General features: G+C 50.1%; 1 protein-coding gene across 3 annotated transcripts; it reads right to left on the reverse strand.

Moving 5' to 3' along the window:
• Positions 1 to 1801: 1801 nt before the first annotated feature.
• Positions 1802 to 18030, reverse strand: letm1 (leucine zipper-EF-hand containing transmembrane protein 1). 3 transcript variants are annotated; one of them, XM_047017259.1, is made up of 15 exons: positions 17626 to 18030; positions 14029 to 14086; positions 13424 to 13922; positions 9554 to 9697; positions 9117 to 9254; positions 8819 to 9022; positions 8598 to 8717; positions 8265 to 8396; positions 7894 to 8058; positions 7329 to 7448; positions 5722 to 5856; positions 5084 to 5277; positions 4565 to 4597; positions 4018 to 4156; positions 1802 to 3537 (listed from the first exon to the last, which is right to left on the reverse strand). In XM_047017259.1, exons 1-15 carry the CDS (start codon positions 17702 to 17704, stop codon positions 3388 to 3390), a joined length of 2310 nt encoding a protein of 769 aa, XP_046873215.1. In that variant the 5' UTR covers positions 17705 to 18030; the 3' UTR covers positions 1802 to 3387. The 3 variants fall into 3 exon arrangements, with proteins under 3 accessions (XP_046873215.1, XP_046873206.1, XP_046873225.1); XM_047017250.1 differs by having other exon boundaries at positions 7329 to 7451; XM_047017269.1 differs by lacking the exon at positions 4565 to 4597 and having other exon boundaries at positions 7329 to 7451.
• Between the last annotated feature and the right edge of the window lie 225 nt (positions 18031 to 18255).

Consider the following 18255-nt stretch of genomic DNA (forward strand, 5'->3'; position numbering starts at 1 on the left):
TGGACAATGTGTGTGTGTGTGTATATATATATATATATATATATATATATATATATATATATATATATTTGAACTTTGATATCACTTATGGTTTTACCATAGATGCCATCTCTGGAGGCAGCGATCCCTCACTGCCACTTCTCCTAAGACCTTCCATTGGGTTTAGTCTTTGGGAGTTCCTCATCTTCTCTGGGGGTTCAGGTGGGGGTTCGGGTAGGGGTTCAGGTGGGGGTTCGGCCGGGGGTTCGGGTGGGGGTTCGGGCGGGGGTTCAGGTGGGGGTTCAGGTGGGGGTTCAGGTGGGTCACAGTGGCGGATCTGTGGCCCTGTGAAGCCGTCTGGGGTATTTTGTGTACAAGTGCTCTACACATGACCAGATCAGATGCTGTGCTCCATGTCCTGTGCACTCACTAAGGCCTTCTGGAACATTCCTGCAGCCCCCTCACATTCATGCCGGTGTACCGTCACCTCAGCGCATTAACTGTGCTTCACATACACAACACACATCCATACGTCAGGTCTACTTACCTTCAATTCAGTTTAAGACACTTCTTATAAATTTGACTATTAAAATCACCCAACAACTGAAATCCAATAGACCTCAACTTATTTGATACTCCTCCCCCACACAAGTTATAAATATCTACACACCCTCAATAAACAGTCGAAAACTCTAAAAAACTCCCAAGGCTTTTTAAACACCTCAATAGTGCAGTGACAAACTGTACCTTTCTGAAAACATGTTAGGCAAATCTCTAACGTTCAAAGTGCTTCTGCGTTCAAGGCTAGACAAGTCCTCGCTACGGGTTGGTCTGAGATCAGGAGAGTAAAAAGATCTCTCTACTACACTGTGACTTGGTTTCTCTGGGTCTGTGCTGGGACAGAGCCAGCCATCCTGTGCAGCTCTGACCCGGGTTAGAATCACCAGAACCACTGTGCAGGTGTGGCCATGTGGAGCGGGGAGGGGGGTGAGCGAGGGGCCGGGGGAGAGGGGTGTGGCGGCGTGGGGAGGGGGTGAGCGAGGGGTGTGACGGCACAGGGAGGGGGTGAGTGAGGGGTGTGACGGCCTGGGGAGGGGGTGAGCGAGGGGTGTGACGGCACAGGGAGGGGGTGAGTGAGGGGTGTGACGGCGTGGGGAGGGGGGGAGCGAGGGGTGTGACGGTGTGGGGAGGGGGTGAGCGAGGGGTGTGACGGCGTGGGGAGGGGGTGAGCGAGGGGTGTGACAGCATGGGGAGGGGGTGAGCGAGGGGTGTGACAGCGTGGGGAGGGGGTGAGTGAGGGGTGTGACGGTGTGGGGAGGGGGTGAGCGAGGGGTGTGACGGCACGGGGAGGGGGTGAGCGAGGGGTGTGACGGCGTGGGGAGGGGGTGAGCGAGGGGTGTGACGGTGTGGGGGTGAGCGAGGGGTGCGGAGGCGTGGGGAGGGGGTGAGCGAGGGGTGCGGAGGCGTGGGGAGGGGGTGAGCGAGGGGTGTGACGGCGTGGGGAGGGGGTGAGCGAGGGGTGTGACGGCACAGGGAGGGGGTGAGTGAGGGGTGTGACGGCGTGGGGAGGGGGGGAGCGAGGGGTGTGACGGTGTGGGGAGGGGGTGAGCGAGGGGTGTGACGGCGTGGGGAGGGGGTGAGCGAGGGGTGCGGAGGCGTGGGGAGGGGGTGAGCGAGGGGTGCGGAGGCGTGGGGAGGGGGTGAGCGAGGGGTGCGGAGGCGTGGGGAGGGGGTGAGCGAGGGGTGTGACGGCATGGGGAGGGATGATGGATGGCAGGAGGATCGAGACATGCATTTGTTTTTGACAACATCAAAAACAAAAACGCAACGCAAACATTCAGAGATCAAAAACATTTAATTAAAAACACTGGTGTGCTATTTTTGGTTAAGGTTAATTAATTACATAAACGCTTGATTTATGTCCCAATATACTTTTGTCTGTGCAGATTTCAAGTCAAGTCAGCAAAATAAACATATTGATTCAGTTACTTAATGTCCATATCTCATATTACTTGAAGCTCGTCTTTGCAATAAGTTCATACGCATAAATAACAGAAAATACATTCTACTATTCTATATATCTGGCATTAGCTGCAGGGTCCTGAGAACACGTATACATTCTGAGCAAATCAATTTGACAGCAACGTGTCTTGCAAATCGACACTTCTACAATACAAGCTTCTCACCACAGTATGGTGTCATCGCCACGAGAACCGCAGAGAACACTGGTCTGAGCGAGAGAGAGGGAGCCCTCGGCAGCACTGAGGTTCAGTGCCGATCTCCCGGTGGCATCCACTTTCTTACGCCTCTGACAACTAAAGACTCAAACAAAAGCAGCTGTTGCAACAGAAACAGCTCCATGTCTGCCCTAACGTATTATTTTGATATTACATCGTACACAATCAAAATGTCTCATAAAAGCGCCAAAAGTTAAAAGCAATTAGTATAGTTTACTTGTTGCTTTAAATATGAATGCCTCTGGACCCAATAGTGCAGGGGGGCCAAGTCTGGAGACCAGGAGCCCATGAGCATGCTGTTGTCCTGCTCCCCAGGACACCTCCACCCTCCAGATACCCCCAGGCTGCCCTAGATACCCCAGGGCACATCCGCATACCCCAGCTATCCCTGATGCCCACTAGGCCGTTCCAGGTACCCCCTGGACACCTCCAGATACCTCTGCACAGCTCCAGCTCGTCTTGCAGGCAACCCACTGTAGTGCAAATACACCGTCAGAACTCTCTCCACTCTTTCTACCTTCCCTCTCCTCAACCTTGCACGGCCATCTTTCCTCCGCCCTGCGTGTTTACATCCAGCCCTGGTGAGAGCCGAGCACCTAGTCAGCACGTCCACCTTCCTAATGTGCTACTCCTCCATGTCACATTGGCAATAAATAATACGTTTATCAAAAACACGTTGATGCAAACCAAACAAAAACATCAAAGCAAATGGTACGCCGTCTGAGTGGAATGATGGAGGTGAACGTGATTGTGTGCGGTCATGAAGCGTGTCTGGGGAATGGTTGCGTTTGAATTCACTTAAAAAGGCAAGAAAGATTCACATCAAATTTCAACATCTTGTTTTCCAAACCAATTTTAGCAAAGCTTTTCCAGCCAGTGCATGATAGGAGACCAACCGTTTAACTGCTGAAAAAACCCTAAAATACTTAGATCCAGGTAGTAAATGAGTTGTACTTATTTCTGCCTTTGTGCGTTTAGAAGCAAGTCAGCAGCTTTGAGGAACTTGGAATAGGAGGACATTTCTTTGTTAGACACATTTAGGTGGCACCTGCCAATGACGGATGGAGGGTGTAGCTGGTGGGTTAACCGTGATGGGGGGGGGGGAGGTAACCCTGGTGGGGGGGGGGGGGGGGGGTCAGGACGGAGGGGTGACCCCCAGCCAGAGCTCCTGTTATAGCTGCGTAGCTGCCTGCTCCTTCTCTGCCTTGTCTTTGGCCTTCTCCTTCTCCACCAGCCTCTCCTCCTTCTGCAGCAGCACCATCATCTCTGCCACCTGGCTGGTGGACACGTCGATGTCCTCCTTGTCTATTAGCTCCACCACCTGCACGGACAACACCGCCGTCACATGGAGAACACAGAGAGAGAACAGAGAGAGGGAGAGAACAGAGACAGAGAGAAAACAGAGAGAGAGAACCCAGAGAGAGAGAGAGAGAAAACAGAGAGAGAGAGAACCCAGAGAGAGAACCCAGAGAGAGAGAACAGGGAGAGAACGCAGAGAAAGAACAGAGAGAGAGAACCCAGAGAAAGAACCCAGAGAGAGAGAGAACCCAAAGAGAGAGAAAACCCAGAGAGAGAGAAAACCCAGAGAAAGAGAGAGAGAGAACAGGGAGAGAACCCAGAGAAAGAGGACCCAGAAAAAGAACCCCGAGAGAGAACCCTGAGAGAGAGAACCCAGAGAAAGAACCCAGAGAGAAAGAACCCAGAGAGAGAACCCTGAGAGAGAGAACCCAGAGAAAGAACCCAGAGAGAAAGAACCCAGAGAGAGAACCCTGCCACATCAGCCCTAGCCCTGCCTTCGTACCTTGATGACCTCATCGATGTCCACTTTGCCGTCCTTGTTGTCGTCAAGGGCAATAGCGATGCTCTGCAACTTGTGTTCCGGGATGTTCTGGATCTGCCGCATGACGCTGATGAGCTCGCTGATGCTGACCAGGTTCTCCCTGCGGAAGAGGAACACACAGATCCAGAAGGCGTTGGGTCGGCTTGGCCGCCACAGCGTGGAGGAGGGGCCTCAGCCTGACACACCCAGGCTCCCATGCACGGAAGAATGTCAAGCAAAGCTAGTCTCAGCTTGGAAAACGCTTCTCTCTCCGGCTCTGCACGCTGATACGCAATGAAGCACAATATATGACTGAGTAGCGAATTATAATTCATGAAAATTATTTTGTTAAAATTTAAAAAATCTAAATCGGGATGCTGTCTGTCTGATGGTAGTGATCAGGAATGCACATTCGGAGCATCCGGAATAGATGAACAGCATTAGAAAAACACCCAAAATGCCATATCAATCAGTTCTCCTCCTTCCAATGTTACTGTGTACTGCGGAGGGAGGGCGCGGGGCGTCTTACCTGCGGGGGGCGCTATGTCTTTCAGAGAACAATCTGTGAAACACAGATGTGTTAGGAACTGAGGAGCCTGGAGGCCGAGCCTGAAGGCCCAGCCTGACCTCCACACCACTCTAACACTAGACTGCAACATCTACATCAGGGCTGGACACATTCCAACAGCACCCCCTGGTGACCAGAATGGGTGACTACTAGCAACACTAGGATTCCAGAGGTATGTTCTATCATTTGGATTGATTATACATGTTTTGGACGATGTCTAGTGATCGTGTATGGTCTAAAACATTAAGTGGACAAGGAGAATCCTTTTCCTCGAATGTGTTCGGGGATTCTACATGTTCTAGAATGTGTCCACCGTTTTTTTTTGCACAAAATGAAGCGCGTTTTCCGGAATGTGCGGCACTGATTCTAAAATGTTCTCGAATGCATTTGCCGGTTCTACCGGCATGTTCTAGAAGGTGTTTAAAGCTTCAATAATGTTCCAGAAGGGTGTAGTGCGTTCCATAGAGCGGGCGTTCTTACCCGACAGGAGGCGTGGTGTCGCGGTCCATCTGGCCGTCCAGCACCACCTTGTCGTGCTCCAGCTCTGTGATGATCTTGCCGATGCGTCCGATCATGTGGTTGACCTTCTTGGACAGGCGCTTGCTGGCCATGGACTCCTTTACTGCCCTCTGTTGGCCAGACTTGCACAGCTCCTTCTTCAGGTCTGCCAGATCCTTCACACACACACACACACACACACACACACACACACACAGGAAGCAGTTCCCAGACAAAGGTCACGGTGTTGCTACATACCTGGTGAGGAGCTGCAGTGTTTGTGTAAGTGTATGCATGTGTAGATGTGTGTGTGTAGGTGTGTTAGGGTTGAGCGATAGAAGCTTAATTTCTTATGGGCAACAGTCACTGCTTCAATTAGCGATTGCCGACATTCTGCAATTTGCAAGTGTTTCTAAAGTGTCATAAAAGACTGTAGTTGTTCCGTGACTAGTACGGATCCACATCATTCCCCAAATCTCCATGCAGAGTTGCAGTGAAAACGTCCGAGGTGGACAGAGACACGCTGGGCTAGACAGAGATGTGCTAGGCTAGACAGAGACGTGCTGGGCTAGACAGAGACGTGCTGGGCTAGACAGAGCCGTGCCGGGCTAGCGCCTCACCTCGCTGTACTCCTGGACGTCGTCCTTCAGGTCCTCCAGCTCCTCCTTCTCCAGGGACAGCAGCCTCCTCTGCTCCTTCAGCTTGGTGCAGGCGTCACTCAGCATGTCGATCTCCTCCTTGGTGATCTCCTCGCACTGGCGGAGCAGAGGGGGAGCTTCAACTCTGACACACACAGACCTGGAGTCTAGTATGCAGCCTACACTAAGCAGCCTACACTAGGCAGCCAACACTAAGCAGCCTACACTAGGCAGCCTACACTAGGCAGCCTACACTAGGCAGCCTACACTAGGCAGCCTACACTAGGCAGCCAACACTAGGCAGCCAACACTAGGCAGCCTACACTAGGCAGCCTACACTAGGCTGCCTAGTGTAGGCAGCCTACACTAGGCAGCCTACACTAGGCAGCCTACACTAGGCAGCCTACACTAGACAGCCTACACTAGACAGCCAACACTAGGCAGCCTACACTAGGCAGCCTACACTAGACAGCCTACACTAGACAGCCTACACTAGACAGCCTGCACTAGACAGCCAACACTAGACAGCCTACACTAGGCAGCCTACACTAGGCAGCCTACACTAGGCAGCCTACACTAGACAGCCTACACTAGACAGCCTACACTAGACAGCCTACACTAGACAGCCTACACTAGACAGCCTACACTAGACAGCCTGCACTAGACAGCCAACACTAGGCAGCCTACACTAGACAGCCTGCACTAGACAGCCTACACTAGACAGCCTACACTAGACAGCCAACACTAGACAGCCTACACTAGGCAGCCTACACTAGGCAGCCTACACTAGGCAGCCTACACTAGGCAGCCTACACTAGGCAGCCAACACTAGGCAGCCAACACTAGGCAGCCTACACTAGGCAGCCTACACTAGGCAGCCTACACTAGGCAGCCTACACTAGACAGCCTACACTAGACAGCCAACACTAGGCAGCCTACACTAGGCAGCCTACACTAGACAGCCTACACTAGACAGCCTACACTAGACAGCCTGCACTAGACAGCCAACACTAGACAGCCTACACTAGGCAGCCTACACTAGGCAGCCTACACTAGACAGCCTACACTAGACAGCCTACACTAGACAGCCTACACTAGACAGCCTACACTAGACAGCCTACACTAGACAGCCTGCACTAGACAGCCAACACTAGGCAGCCTACACTAGACAGCCTGCACTAGACAGCCTACACTAGACAGCCTACACTAGACAGCCAACACTAGACAGCCTACACTAGACAGCCTACACTAGACAGCCTGCACTAGACAGCCTGCACTAGACAGCCTGCACTAGACAGCCAACACTAGACAGGGGAGGGTCAGAGCCTGGAGTCTGACCTGAATATGGATGTACTTCTGCCACTCAAACTGTGTGAGACAGGTGAGTCAGAGATAGAGGAGTCAGACAGTTGAGTCAGAGATAGATGAGTCAGACACAGGTGAGAGGGCAGTGTGAGAGTCAGGGCTGTGTGTGTGGCGGGCAGTGTCAGGGCTGTGTGTGTGTGTAGTGGTGTGGTGTGTTAGGGCTGTGTCTGTGTGTCTGGGCTGTGTGTGTGTGTGGGCTGTGTTAAGGCAGTATGTGCGTTTACCTTAACCCCCTCCAGGACTGGGGCGGGGTCTCGGAGGGTCTCTGCCGTGTCCACGCTGGAGAGAGCGCGCTCAGGGTTAAGCGGGCTCCTCTTGGCCTCCGCGTCCATCACTGCCCCGTTCTGCTGGAGGAAGACATGTCCTCATCCTGCTCCTACTGTAACACCCTGCTCCCACAGTGCGTGTGTGTGTGACTGGGTCTGTGTCCTGTGTGTGTGTGTGTGTGTGTGACTGGGTCTGTGTCCTGTGTGTGTGTGTGTGTGTGTGACTGAGTCTGTGTCCTGTGTGTGTGTGTGTGTGTGTGACTGAGTCTGTGTGTGTGTGTGTGACTTTGTGTGTGTGTGTGACTGAGTCTGTGTGTGTGTGTGTGTGTGTGTGTGTGACTGAGTCTGTGTCCTGTGTGTGTGTGTGTGTGACTGAGTCTGTGTGTGTGTGTGTGTGTGTGTGTGTGTGTGTGTGTGTGACTGAGTCTGTGTCCTGTGTGTGTGCGTGTGTGTGTGTGTGAGTCTGTGTTTGTGTGTGTGTGTGTGACTGGGTCTGTGTCCTGTGTGTGTGTGTGTGTGTTACCCTGGCAGCCAGCTCCTTGTCCAGAGTGTCGTTGTGTCTCTCCAGCAGCCTGTCCTGCTGGTCCTGGCGGAGGGCAGCCTCCTCCTGCAGCCTGGTCTCCAGCCTGGTCCTGTTGTCCACCTGGGACAGCTCCAGCTCTGCCACCTGCAACTGGGCCTCCTTGGCCTGTGGGCATGCACGCAAACAGACCAGGAGTGACACACACACACACACACGATAAAGATCAATAGTCAGAGACACACACACGGGTAGTGACACAAAGATATGGGTAACCATACTACCCGACACAAAAAATGCTTGAGCCGTTTTAGGACCAAACTCCAGCGGCAAACTGAAGCTCTGAGTGAGTAGGAGTGGCCCTGCCGACGCACCATGTTGTCGGGCAGGTTCTGCATCGTGGTCTTCAGCTGGTCGGCGGGGGACAGCGTGTCTGGGAGGAACATGGCCCTGGACAGCAGCAGCAGGGAGGTGGGGATGTGCTGCTTCAGGTGCAGCTCCAGCCACTACAACAACAACAACACCAAGGGTGGAGATGTTATGGCAGGCGTGTGTGAGGCGTGTACGTGAGGTGTGTGTCGTGTGTGAGGCGTGCACGTGAGGTGTGTGTCGTGTGTGAGGCGTGTACGTGAGGCGTGCGTCGTGTGTGAGGCGTGTACGTGAGGTGTGTGTCGTGGGTGAGGCGTGTGAGGCGTGCGTGTGAGCACCTGTCGGAGCTGCTCCTTCAGTCTCTCCTCTGTCACCCCCAGTGACCTCATCCCCCGGACCCGACACGCTGCCTGGATCTCCGTCACGCTCAGGCTGTCTACGCCCTCCTCCCAGATCATCTGGAGGGCCAGAGCACACAGCTGCTTAGCACACACACACACACACATCAGGGGGAACGCCAGTCCGGTGGGGCAAGAGAGAGGGAGGGAGGCAGGCCGACCTTGTCGTCGGCGCGGATGGTCCTGAGCTTCATGATGAGCTGGAAGCGCAGGAAGTTGTTGGTGCCCATGGACTGCAGCTCCAGCAGGCGGCACAGCGCCACCAGCTGGGGCCGCGTGAGGTTGTCCAGGGTCAGCTCGTCCTCAAACAGCTTGGAGAAGCGGATGATCTGCTCGTTGCTGGGCCGCTCGCCTGAGTCTCGGATCTACACACACACACACACGCCACAGAGAGCGGTTAGAGAGGCTTGGAGTCGCACCGAGAAGAGAGGGGGCGGTTACACAGGCCGGGGACGGTACCTTCTGGAAGAAGGTGGAGAACTCTTCGGTCACGTTGCCCTTGGACGCCTTGTTGCGCAGGGCGATCTCCTCCACGGTGTCCTGGAGGAACTTGGCCATCTCCAGCTTAACCCTCAGCTCCTTCTTCAACCTCTCCTCCTACACACACACACACACACGCACACACACAGGGGATTGTATAAGAGAGGATATGACACCATTATGTCTAAATACTGAGGGAAGGGTTCCACCCATATATATATATATAAATATCTATGGTTCCTCCTGGGTCAGAAAGAGTGAGGGCAGCAGGGGATTATGGGTAGTGACAGTTCTTTTGGTGAAGGCTTATGATGGGATTAGAGCTATGTGTAGGTGAGGCAGCCTCCTTAATAGAAGATGACCTTACACCAGCTGAACAAGGGGTCAGAGAAAGGCTGAGGGTTAGAGAACCGTACCTTCTTAGACTGTGTCTCAAACGTGGAGGGCAGCATGTTGGGGAAGAGCTTCAGTACCACAGGAAGCAGGAACTCCATGAAGGGAACAATGATGAAGACCAGGAAGGGGAGGAGTCTGAAGACGTCAGCGCAAGTCCTCAGGAACTGGGGGAATATTTGCAACAAAGTGTGTGTCGTGAGCTGTGTGGTTCTGCATAACAAGTTGTTTTTATGAGAGATGCATTTTACATGAAGGTTATATCAACTGGCATGTAACTGCTTTGCAACACTTCACATTGAGGTCACACTAGTGCACAGTGCCTGTGATGCAGTTGGTGATTTGTTTTTCTCAATTGCCAAGACACATTTCTTGAATGTGTTCTGTGTTTTTACTCCAAATACACATCTTCATACCTACTCTGTTTGGCCAAACCCTTGACATTTGACCCAAAATCAAACACTGTAGTCAAAACCATATTGGCCGGGTTTCCCAGATTCGTTACGAAGCTCTTAGCGTTAAGAGCTTCTTAACGAATCTGGGAAACCCGGCCATTATCTGTTGTAGAAACTAACTTTGCATTCAGAATACACACAAAGCCCTCAAATGAATTCAACTTTCTGAATACCCCTTTACAGACTGCTGGGAGGAATTGAAAACACTTATAAAAAGGTTTTCATGAACCATTGACTGTAACGTGTCCCTGAATTTTAGATATGTTCCACCTCATGAGTTTGATGAGATGTAAATCATAAAACTCACAAATACTGCAATTGTCCTTCTTACTGGCTGTTAATTTTCTATTTACAATATACAGCAATTGCATTTTGAGCTCTTGTTACTGTAGTAGTAACAGTATACAGTAAATGGTAGTTCTTCTGTTAGTCAACTGCACAAATTAATTACTGTAAATTGTAATTTGGGTAACAAAGGTTAAGAAAACAAGGAAACAAACAAAGCATGTTCCCCTGGGTAACAGGGCTTGAGTATGTTACAGTATTGTTCAATCTGGGTCAGAATCCTGTCTCTGACCAGGGTCAGGCCAGAGATTTTCCTCAACAACACAGGCAATGTTTTCTCTAGCCAAAAGTACTCAACCTCCATATCATCTAGTCATAAAAGCTATTTTGTAAATAATATTTAAATAAATTGGTTATAGCCAGGCTTCTGCTGAGTTTCATAACGACCCATTCATTTGAATGAGGTGTGTTTAAAATATGGGGTCCCTGAGGACCAGGGTTGAGAACTGCTGCCCTGGTATGAAGTGACGCCATCAGGTGTTGATGCAGTGTGTATAGCCATCCAGCAGAGGGAAGCAGTTTTGGGGGAAATGTTGCCCCCCTAATCTCCCCTCTCTTTGTCCCTCTCAACAATCACCCCACTTCATCCCATAATAGGCCTAGCACTTCTTTAGTCAGCACTTCTTACCTACTGGCCATACATCACCACGGCAACTGGCCTTCCCCCCCTATTTCATTGGCTAGTTATTCAATGTGGTACAGTGAGCATTCTTGTAAACCAACATCTGTTCAAAACAACTCTCAACAGAAAAGAAAACTGTGTTCCAGGCCGGACTAGAGGCTGGGGGGGGGGGGGGGGGGGGTCACAGTGAAGTCACACTTAGGGAACACAGATCCCTAACTGAGGATGGGCACCATCAAGTCTCAAGATAATGAATCAAATTCTGAGATAAGCTGGGGTTAACCCCATCAATCCCCCATCTGTCTCTCTGGTGCGCCCCTCTCCCTCTCTTCCTCCCATCTCCCCTTGACCACAGCTCTCCCCCTCCCCCTCTCCTCTGCAGGGAGGAGGGTTAGGGGAGCCAGGCTAGGTCACATGATGGTGTGGATGTGGCCTCACTCATTGTCACATCGAAGACCACCCCTGTGATGCATTCCAGAGGGAGTTTCAGATGAAACTTCTGCAGTATCATGAAAGATAAAGAGGAGAGGACAGAATGGTGTTGCCTCAAATAACCTGCTCTCTGGGTGAGGACAGAGCTTTGTGTTTCAATGTGATCCGTGCTGCAGCCAGGAGCAGAGCGGCACGTTACTAAGGCCAAACAAACACGCACACCACCAGCTACCCTCGACCAAGCAGCCTACTAGCCTAGTCAAAGCAGCCTACTAGCCTAGTCAAAGCAGCTAGCTAGCCTAGACCAGCTAGTCGTGGAAGCCTGTGGTAGCTAGTTTAGGCCTTGTGGATTGCTGGTCAAGTAGGTCACCAGGGAGGAGGTGAGGGGGGTAATGGCTCTTCCTGGAGAGCTGTAATCCTGCAGCAGTACCCACAGAGAACACACTGGGCTCATTTCCTATAATTGATCCCATCAGATCTGAGAGGGTTTGGATTAAACAAGTCGGAACACTGTGTCTGAAAAGTCCTGGATCCGTACTCAGCCTCTGCTGATCCCCGGGAACCACACAGGCCAGGCCTCCAGACCTTTAACCTACATGGAGACACTGGTCTCTAGACCTTTAACCTACATGGAGACACTGGTCTCTAGACCTTTAACCTACATGGAGACACTGGTCTCTAGACCTTTAACCTACATGGAGACACTGGTCTCTAGACCTTTAACCTACATGGAGACACTGGTCTCTAGACCTTTAACCTACATGGAGACACTGGTCTCTAGACCTTTAACCTACATGGAGACACTGGTCTCTAGACCTTTAACCTACATGGAGACACTGGTCTCTAGACCTTTAACCTACATGGAGACACTGGTCTCTAGACCTTTAACCTACATGGAGACACTGGTCTCTAGACCTTTAACCTACATGGAGACACTGGTCTCTAGACCTTTAACCTACATGGAGACACTGGTCTCTAGACCTTTAACCTACATGGAGACACTGGTCTCTAGACCTTTAACCTACATGGAGACACTGGTCTCTAGACCTTTAACCTACATGGAGACACTGGTCTCTAGACCTTTAACCTACATGGAGACACTGGTCTCTAGACCTTTAACCTACATGGAGACACTGGTCTCTAGACCTTTAACCTACATGGAGACACTGGTCTCTAGACCTTTAACCTACATGGAGACACTGGTCTCTAGACCTTTAACCTACATGGAGACACTGGTCTCTAGACCTTTAACCTACATGGAGACACTGGTCTCTAGACCTTTAACCTACATGGAGACACTGGTCTCTAGACCTTTAACCTACATGGAGACACTGGTCTCTAGACCTTTAACCTACATGGAGACACTGGTCTCTAGACCTTTAACCTACATGGAGACACTGGTCTCTAGACCTTTAACCTACATGGAGACACTGGTCTCTAGACCTTTAACCTACATGGAGACACTGGTCTCTAGACCTTTAACCTACATGGAGACACTGGTCTCTAGACCTTTAACCTACATGGAGACACTGGTCTCTAGACCTTTAACCTACATGGAGACACTGGTCTCTAGACCTTTAACCTACATGGAGACACTGGTCTCTAGACCTTTAACCTACATGGAGACACTGGTCTCTAGACCTTTAACCTACATGGAGACACTGGTCTCTAGACCTTTAACCTACATGGAGACACTGGTCTCTAGACCTTTAACCTACATGAGACACTGGTCTCTAGACCTTTAACCTACATGAGACACTGGCCTCCAGACCCCAACCCTACTCATCGACACCCAAATAGGCCCAGCCTTCGTTTTATCTATTGGAGTCAGAATTATGGACACAAAAATCAAATGGCGAAAAAACGCAATTGCATTCAAATGCACCCCACTGTCCACGTCAATGAGCATGAAACTTCTTCAAAACATGGAGAATGGTGTCAACTCCTCCCTTCCAGATCACTCACCCCCCCCCCCTTCTCCCCCCACCCTGGCATCTTCTAACCAAGCCGTTCCCAGAGACCAAACCCCCCAGCCTCACCTGCCTCCTCTCCCTGCGTGTCAGCGGCGACCCGTTCAGCACCCTCCAGAGCATGCGCCCTGCGATGGTGGTGTCGATCCACAGCAGCCTGAAGCCGTGGTAGTAGTGCTTGACCTCGTCCACCACGCGCTGCCTGATGGTCCTCCTGACCACGTCCGAGTCCAGGGTGGGGCTGTACACCGGCCCGCCCTCCTCCAGCTTCTTGTTCTTGTCCTTCAGGGAGCGCAGGGACCTCTCCACCTTGGAGTTGTCCCAGTGCCGCCCCGAGGCGTGAATCCAGCGCACCTGCGTGTGCGTCTGCGGCCGGGCTATCGTCCAGCGGACCCCTGCGGCCAGGGCGGGGTACGGAGTGGAGGAGGAAGAGGGGTGCTGTGAAGAGGAGCTCGCTGCCATGATGCAGTAGAGCCGGGGGGGGTCTGCGGCCAGGAGGCCTTCTGTGAGGAGCAGGGGGGGGCAGACGGAAGGGGCTGGGGCCACACTGCCAGCCTGCAGGGCGTCCCTACAGGAGAAGAAGAGGGGGAAGTTAGGAGACATCCGGACCTGCCTCCTCCCAGCTCCACGCGCACGCATGGTCCTAGTGTCCGTACCGTCTGACAGGAGCTTACCTGTGGATGGACAGCTTGAGTGCAGAACAGCTGAGGCTGGATCCATCCTGCAGTTTCCCTGGAGAGACAAACGCATGTTGATGATAATCCCCCGCCACACAATTTATCTCACACACACCAAACCAGGCTATACTTACCCTTGGCGGATACATAATATGTGTCTGCATGATCTTCCCAGTAACATTCACAGTTGGAACAGTCCCAGAATGTAATTTGCTATGTCACTGAAGTAGATTAGACCTTACGTCAACAACAGACTGCCTCCACCATGGGGTTGGGCCATATGTCAAATATATCACCAAGCAAAGGTTGGATGAATCCATTGCGGTGGATTTTTCTCTGCCTGTATTCAGCAGATTTAAAGCGTTTTCGTTTTGGTTAAATAAATGAAAATATATGTTATTTTGTAAGTTTATGTTATTGATGTCTGGGTAACTTGGCCTTTAGTAGTTGAGGGGGCTGTTGCTGTCAGTGTTTAAGTAGTAGTGTTCAGACGGTAGATGTACACCAGCAAATAGTGGTGCAAAGGATCACAACACAGTTGACAGTTCAGATCAAACCCCAGTTGAGTCACATGTCAGGCTGGGTGTCACCCTGCCCCCACCTCTCATATGCTAAAATCTGGAGGTGCTCGACAGGGTCTCTACTGGATGGCTCTCACACCCCACTGTGTAACTTACTGTGCATTGCTAGTCTTATGTTGAGAAGGGTCAAGAAGTGGTCTGATTTCGTGTATAAAAGGAATGGGGAAGCATTGTTCTGTGGGTTCTTTATCTCCTGAGACTTTTCTCCTCTGTTCTCCCTTGTACTCCTTCTCTTTTCTCTCTGATTTACAATGACAATGGTAGAGTAGGTCAGATTTAAAGCCTTCATTTTTTAACACGTTGGCCTTGTATTGAATTTCATCCATTTGCAATGTTATCAAATGCGTTGTTCATTTTAACCTTACTTTGACCATTCTTGCTCTAATTTAACCCATAGAGTCAAATAACTGTAATTCAATTTGTATTGGCATTATTTGGTTCATGCTAATACACTGTTCTGTTTCCCATCTTCCCTAAACCATAGGGAAATAAGTTTTGGTTGTTTGGCCAATATTTAACCCCCTACGCACGCATCTGATACTTTTTCTATCACCAAAAAAGGAGACAAAAGTTAACTTTAACTTCCATTAATTTGAATAGTCATTAATAATCAGGGGACTTAAAGGGTGCGGGAGCCTTTTGAAGATCTTCCGCTCCTCAGCTAGCATGACTGTCACTGCGCTTCTTTTCTTATTTGCTTTTCCCAATGCATCCTGGATTGATTCATTGGGATTGAACACGACCATCATTTTCTGTTGCAACCATCGCTAGCTCTCTACCAACATCCTCTAAAAGCAGGCCTCTAAGAGCAGGTTGTATCCTTTTCTAAGCCCCTCATATGTCCAGCACAGCCAGGCCTGTAGGCTACATGCTAGGCCGAGTGTAACAGAGTGTACTGGAATCCCATCACCTTTCTCACTGTTAAGAACACAGCGCTGTGTTCCCTTGGAACGCCCTGGAATGAGTTACATAAACCACAGCTTTTTACCCGAATAGTAATAGGGTTGCATGAGAGAGAGCTGTCTCTTACACCACAGCCTGAACACACTCCCTGAACAGACTAAAGAAACATGCCAAATCTCGGGTGAAAAGACCATCACAAAATGTGCAGCAAGCAATATGATATTGATGTAGGAAACGGTCACAATGACAATTCAGTGAACAGAAGCCTGCTGTCCGACAGCACTGTATCGTCTTCAGGATTCATAGAGATCCTTCCATCACACACCAAACGCTTCAAGAGGATGTTCCTTTGCTTTCGCAACATCGCAAAACATTTCAAAACGCCTCTTAACACCCTGGACTATTTCCTGGCGATGTTTACTAACATCCCTCGGTCCTCACCCTCATCTAGTCCAGGGCCTCCTAGATGGGTGAGGAAATACCCCAGCACCCCTTCAGCAGGTGATAGGAGGCTGGACATTGGTCACATCAGTAACCCTGACTAATCACTTCCCTGGTTTTTACTCCACAGCTAGACTCCAAGGTCCAAGTGCCACTCTAGTTAGTCCATTGCAGGGATGTCGCAATTTCACACACACTGACGAGCCTCTCCCTTGTTCTTCCGCCCCCGCCCCCCCCCCCCCCCCCCCCCCCCCCTCCTTCTGTAATTCAAAACGCGTTCTGGGGGCAGGGGGCTGCAGTGATGGGATAAGGGGGGTGACTGCAGGGCTGTCTGGGCTGGGTTCATCTGAGGCCAGGCCTGACTTCCCTCACGTGGAAACCCCTGTGTCTGGGCCAAACACCAGGTACAGTCCCCCTACCAAATCTTTTTATAGCCATTTGTTGCATAATGAGGAGACAACGCTAGATACAACCCACAAATCACTGCCCCTGTCACATTCATAGATTTGCTTGTGACCTCGCTCTGCCTGACTAGACTACAAACAGCCATGCCAATGCCTGTATGTTTAGGACCAATAGAATAAGCATATTACTTTATTCTGCTCTGTAGTGTGGATATGCTTGATCTGGCCAGTTAGAACAGCTTCCAAAACCTGTATTTTACTCCTGTGTCTATGACAGATGACACGGAGACGCTGAAGTTCATTGTGCTTATCACTACAAACATGCCTTCAAGATTGTGAATATACCTCTGGCCTTGTACAAAGACCCACCTGAAGGCCACAAAGCCTGTCAAAAGAACCCTCATTTAGCCATAGTTACAAGCCCTAAGGCCTGCCTTTCAGTTAGCAGACATGTTCAATACCCTTGAAACTGAAACTGGTTTACCATAATGTCTCATTACAAATAAAACATTTGTCTATCCAGCCTTAAGTTCGCTTTTTAGGATCGGGTGATTTTTCCTCGTAAAATGCGTGTCTGTTCTTGTCTGCAGAGACAGAAACAGTGCCCTGGCAGACTGCAGCGGTAGAAGGGTGGCAGTGTAGCATAGGCTGTCCTCAAATAACCTGGCCACGGATGACGTAGGTCTACCCCTCTTCAAGATTCCTATTCGAAGTACGAAGATAGCTAGATATTCAGTTATTCACAATCATGTTTTGACTTGAACAAATACGTGTTGTAAATGTATCCATATGATACCGTATCTGTGTGTAAATTGGTAAATATGTCCGGCTAAAACGGGGTTTTGAAACTGGGGTGCAAGTAGCTCTTGTTAACTAGCCGCCTAGCTAAACACTACATAAACCTAGACTATCACTTGCTAACAGAGATGACATAGTCGGGCACTCCTTGCTGAGGTACCGTAAAATTATTAATATAGGAAGGAAGGGGCCATCACTAGGAACCATTAAAACACACAAAGTGCCATTACATTACATTGGAAATAAACTAGCTCGCACTCCACAATAATCAACCTTCATCTTCCACATTATTCAAATATATGTGACGTCTCTACTGTTAACTCGCTAGCAAAGCTGGCCTTGTAACGAGTGATGATGACTGATGTTAAGATTTTATTCTGTCTAGGGGACAAGCAATGTATCGCCATCCTAAATAATCAAAGGTTAAGTTAATTCATTCTGACATGTTTCCATATAATCATTCTTACCTTTGCGGAATTCGCTCTTTAACGACCTCGACGTTTTCATCAATGGAGCTCGAGACCTCGTAAACAAGATTAACGCCATGCTGATGGTTCAGTGTCAACTAACGCTTAACTAGCTAACTAGCGTGAGCTAGCGAGACTACTTGGCTGAAGTCAAATGAACTGGTATCAACTCAGAGACGAATATGTTAGGGCGTGTCTAAGAAGTTGACTTAATTTAGAACTTCATAAACTCCTCGATCCATGACCTTCCTTTTCCAGTAGATGAGCCGGTGAATTGCGCTCGTAACCCATTGGCTTCCGTCTTCATCGCCAATTTGACAAGCCAGGCTACCGCTTCACCAGTGAATGGCTCTTTCCCAGGCGATTCTGGTTCAACCTCCGATGTAACGCTGCGTAGCTCCATTTGTTTATACGAGCGCACGTTTTATAACCCGGCCGGGAAACGGCGATTTTTGACTGTGAAGCTGGACAGCACAATACTTCGTTCCTTTCAGTAAATTCGTCATTAACCCAATCAGACAATATAGCACCATGATCCATGCTTTTGACCAATTGTTGGATTTTACGGATGAGAAAAAGAGCACGCAAATAGACACAAAAACTGAAATATCAGGACTTCTCATCCATAAT

The sequence above is a fragment of the Hypomesus transpacificus genome, chromosome 3 (genome assembly GCF_021917145.1).
Source record: "Hypomesus transpacificus isolate Combined female chromosome 3, fHypTra1, whole genome shotgun sequence".
Classification (NCBI taxonomy): Eukaryota; Metazoa; Chordata; class Actinopteri; order Osmeriformes; family Osmeridae; genus Hypomesus; species Hypomesus transpacificus.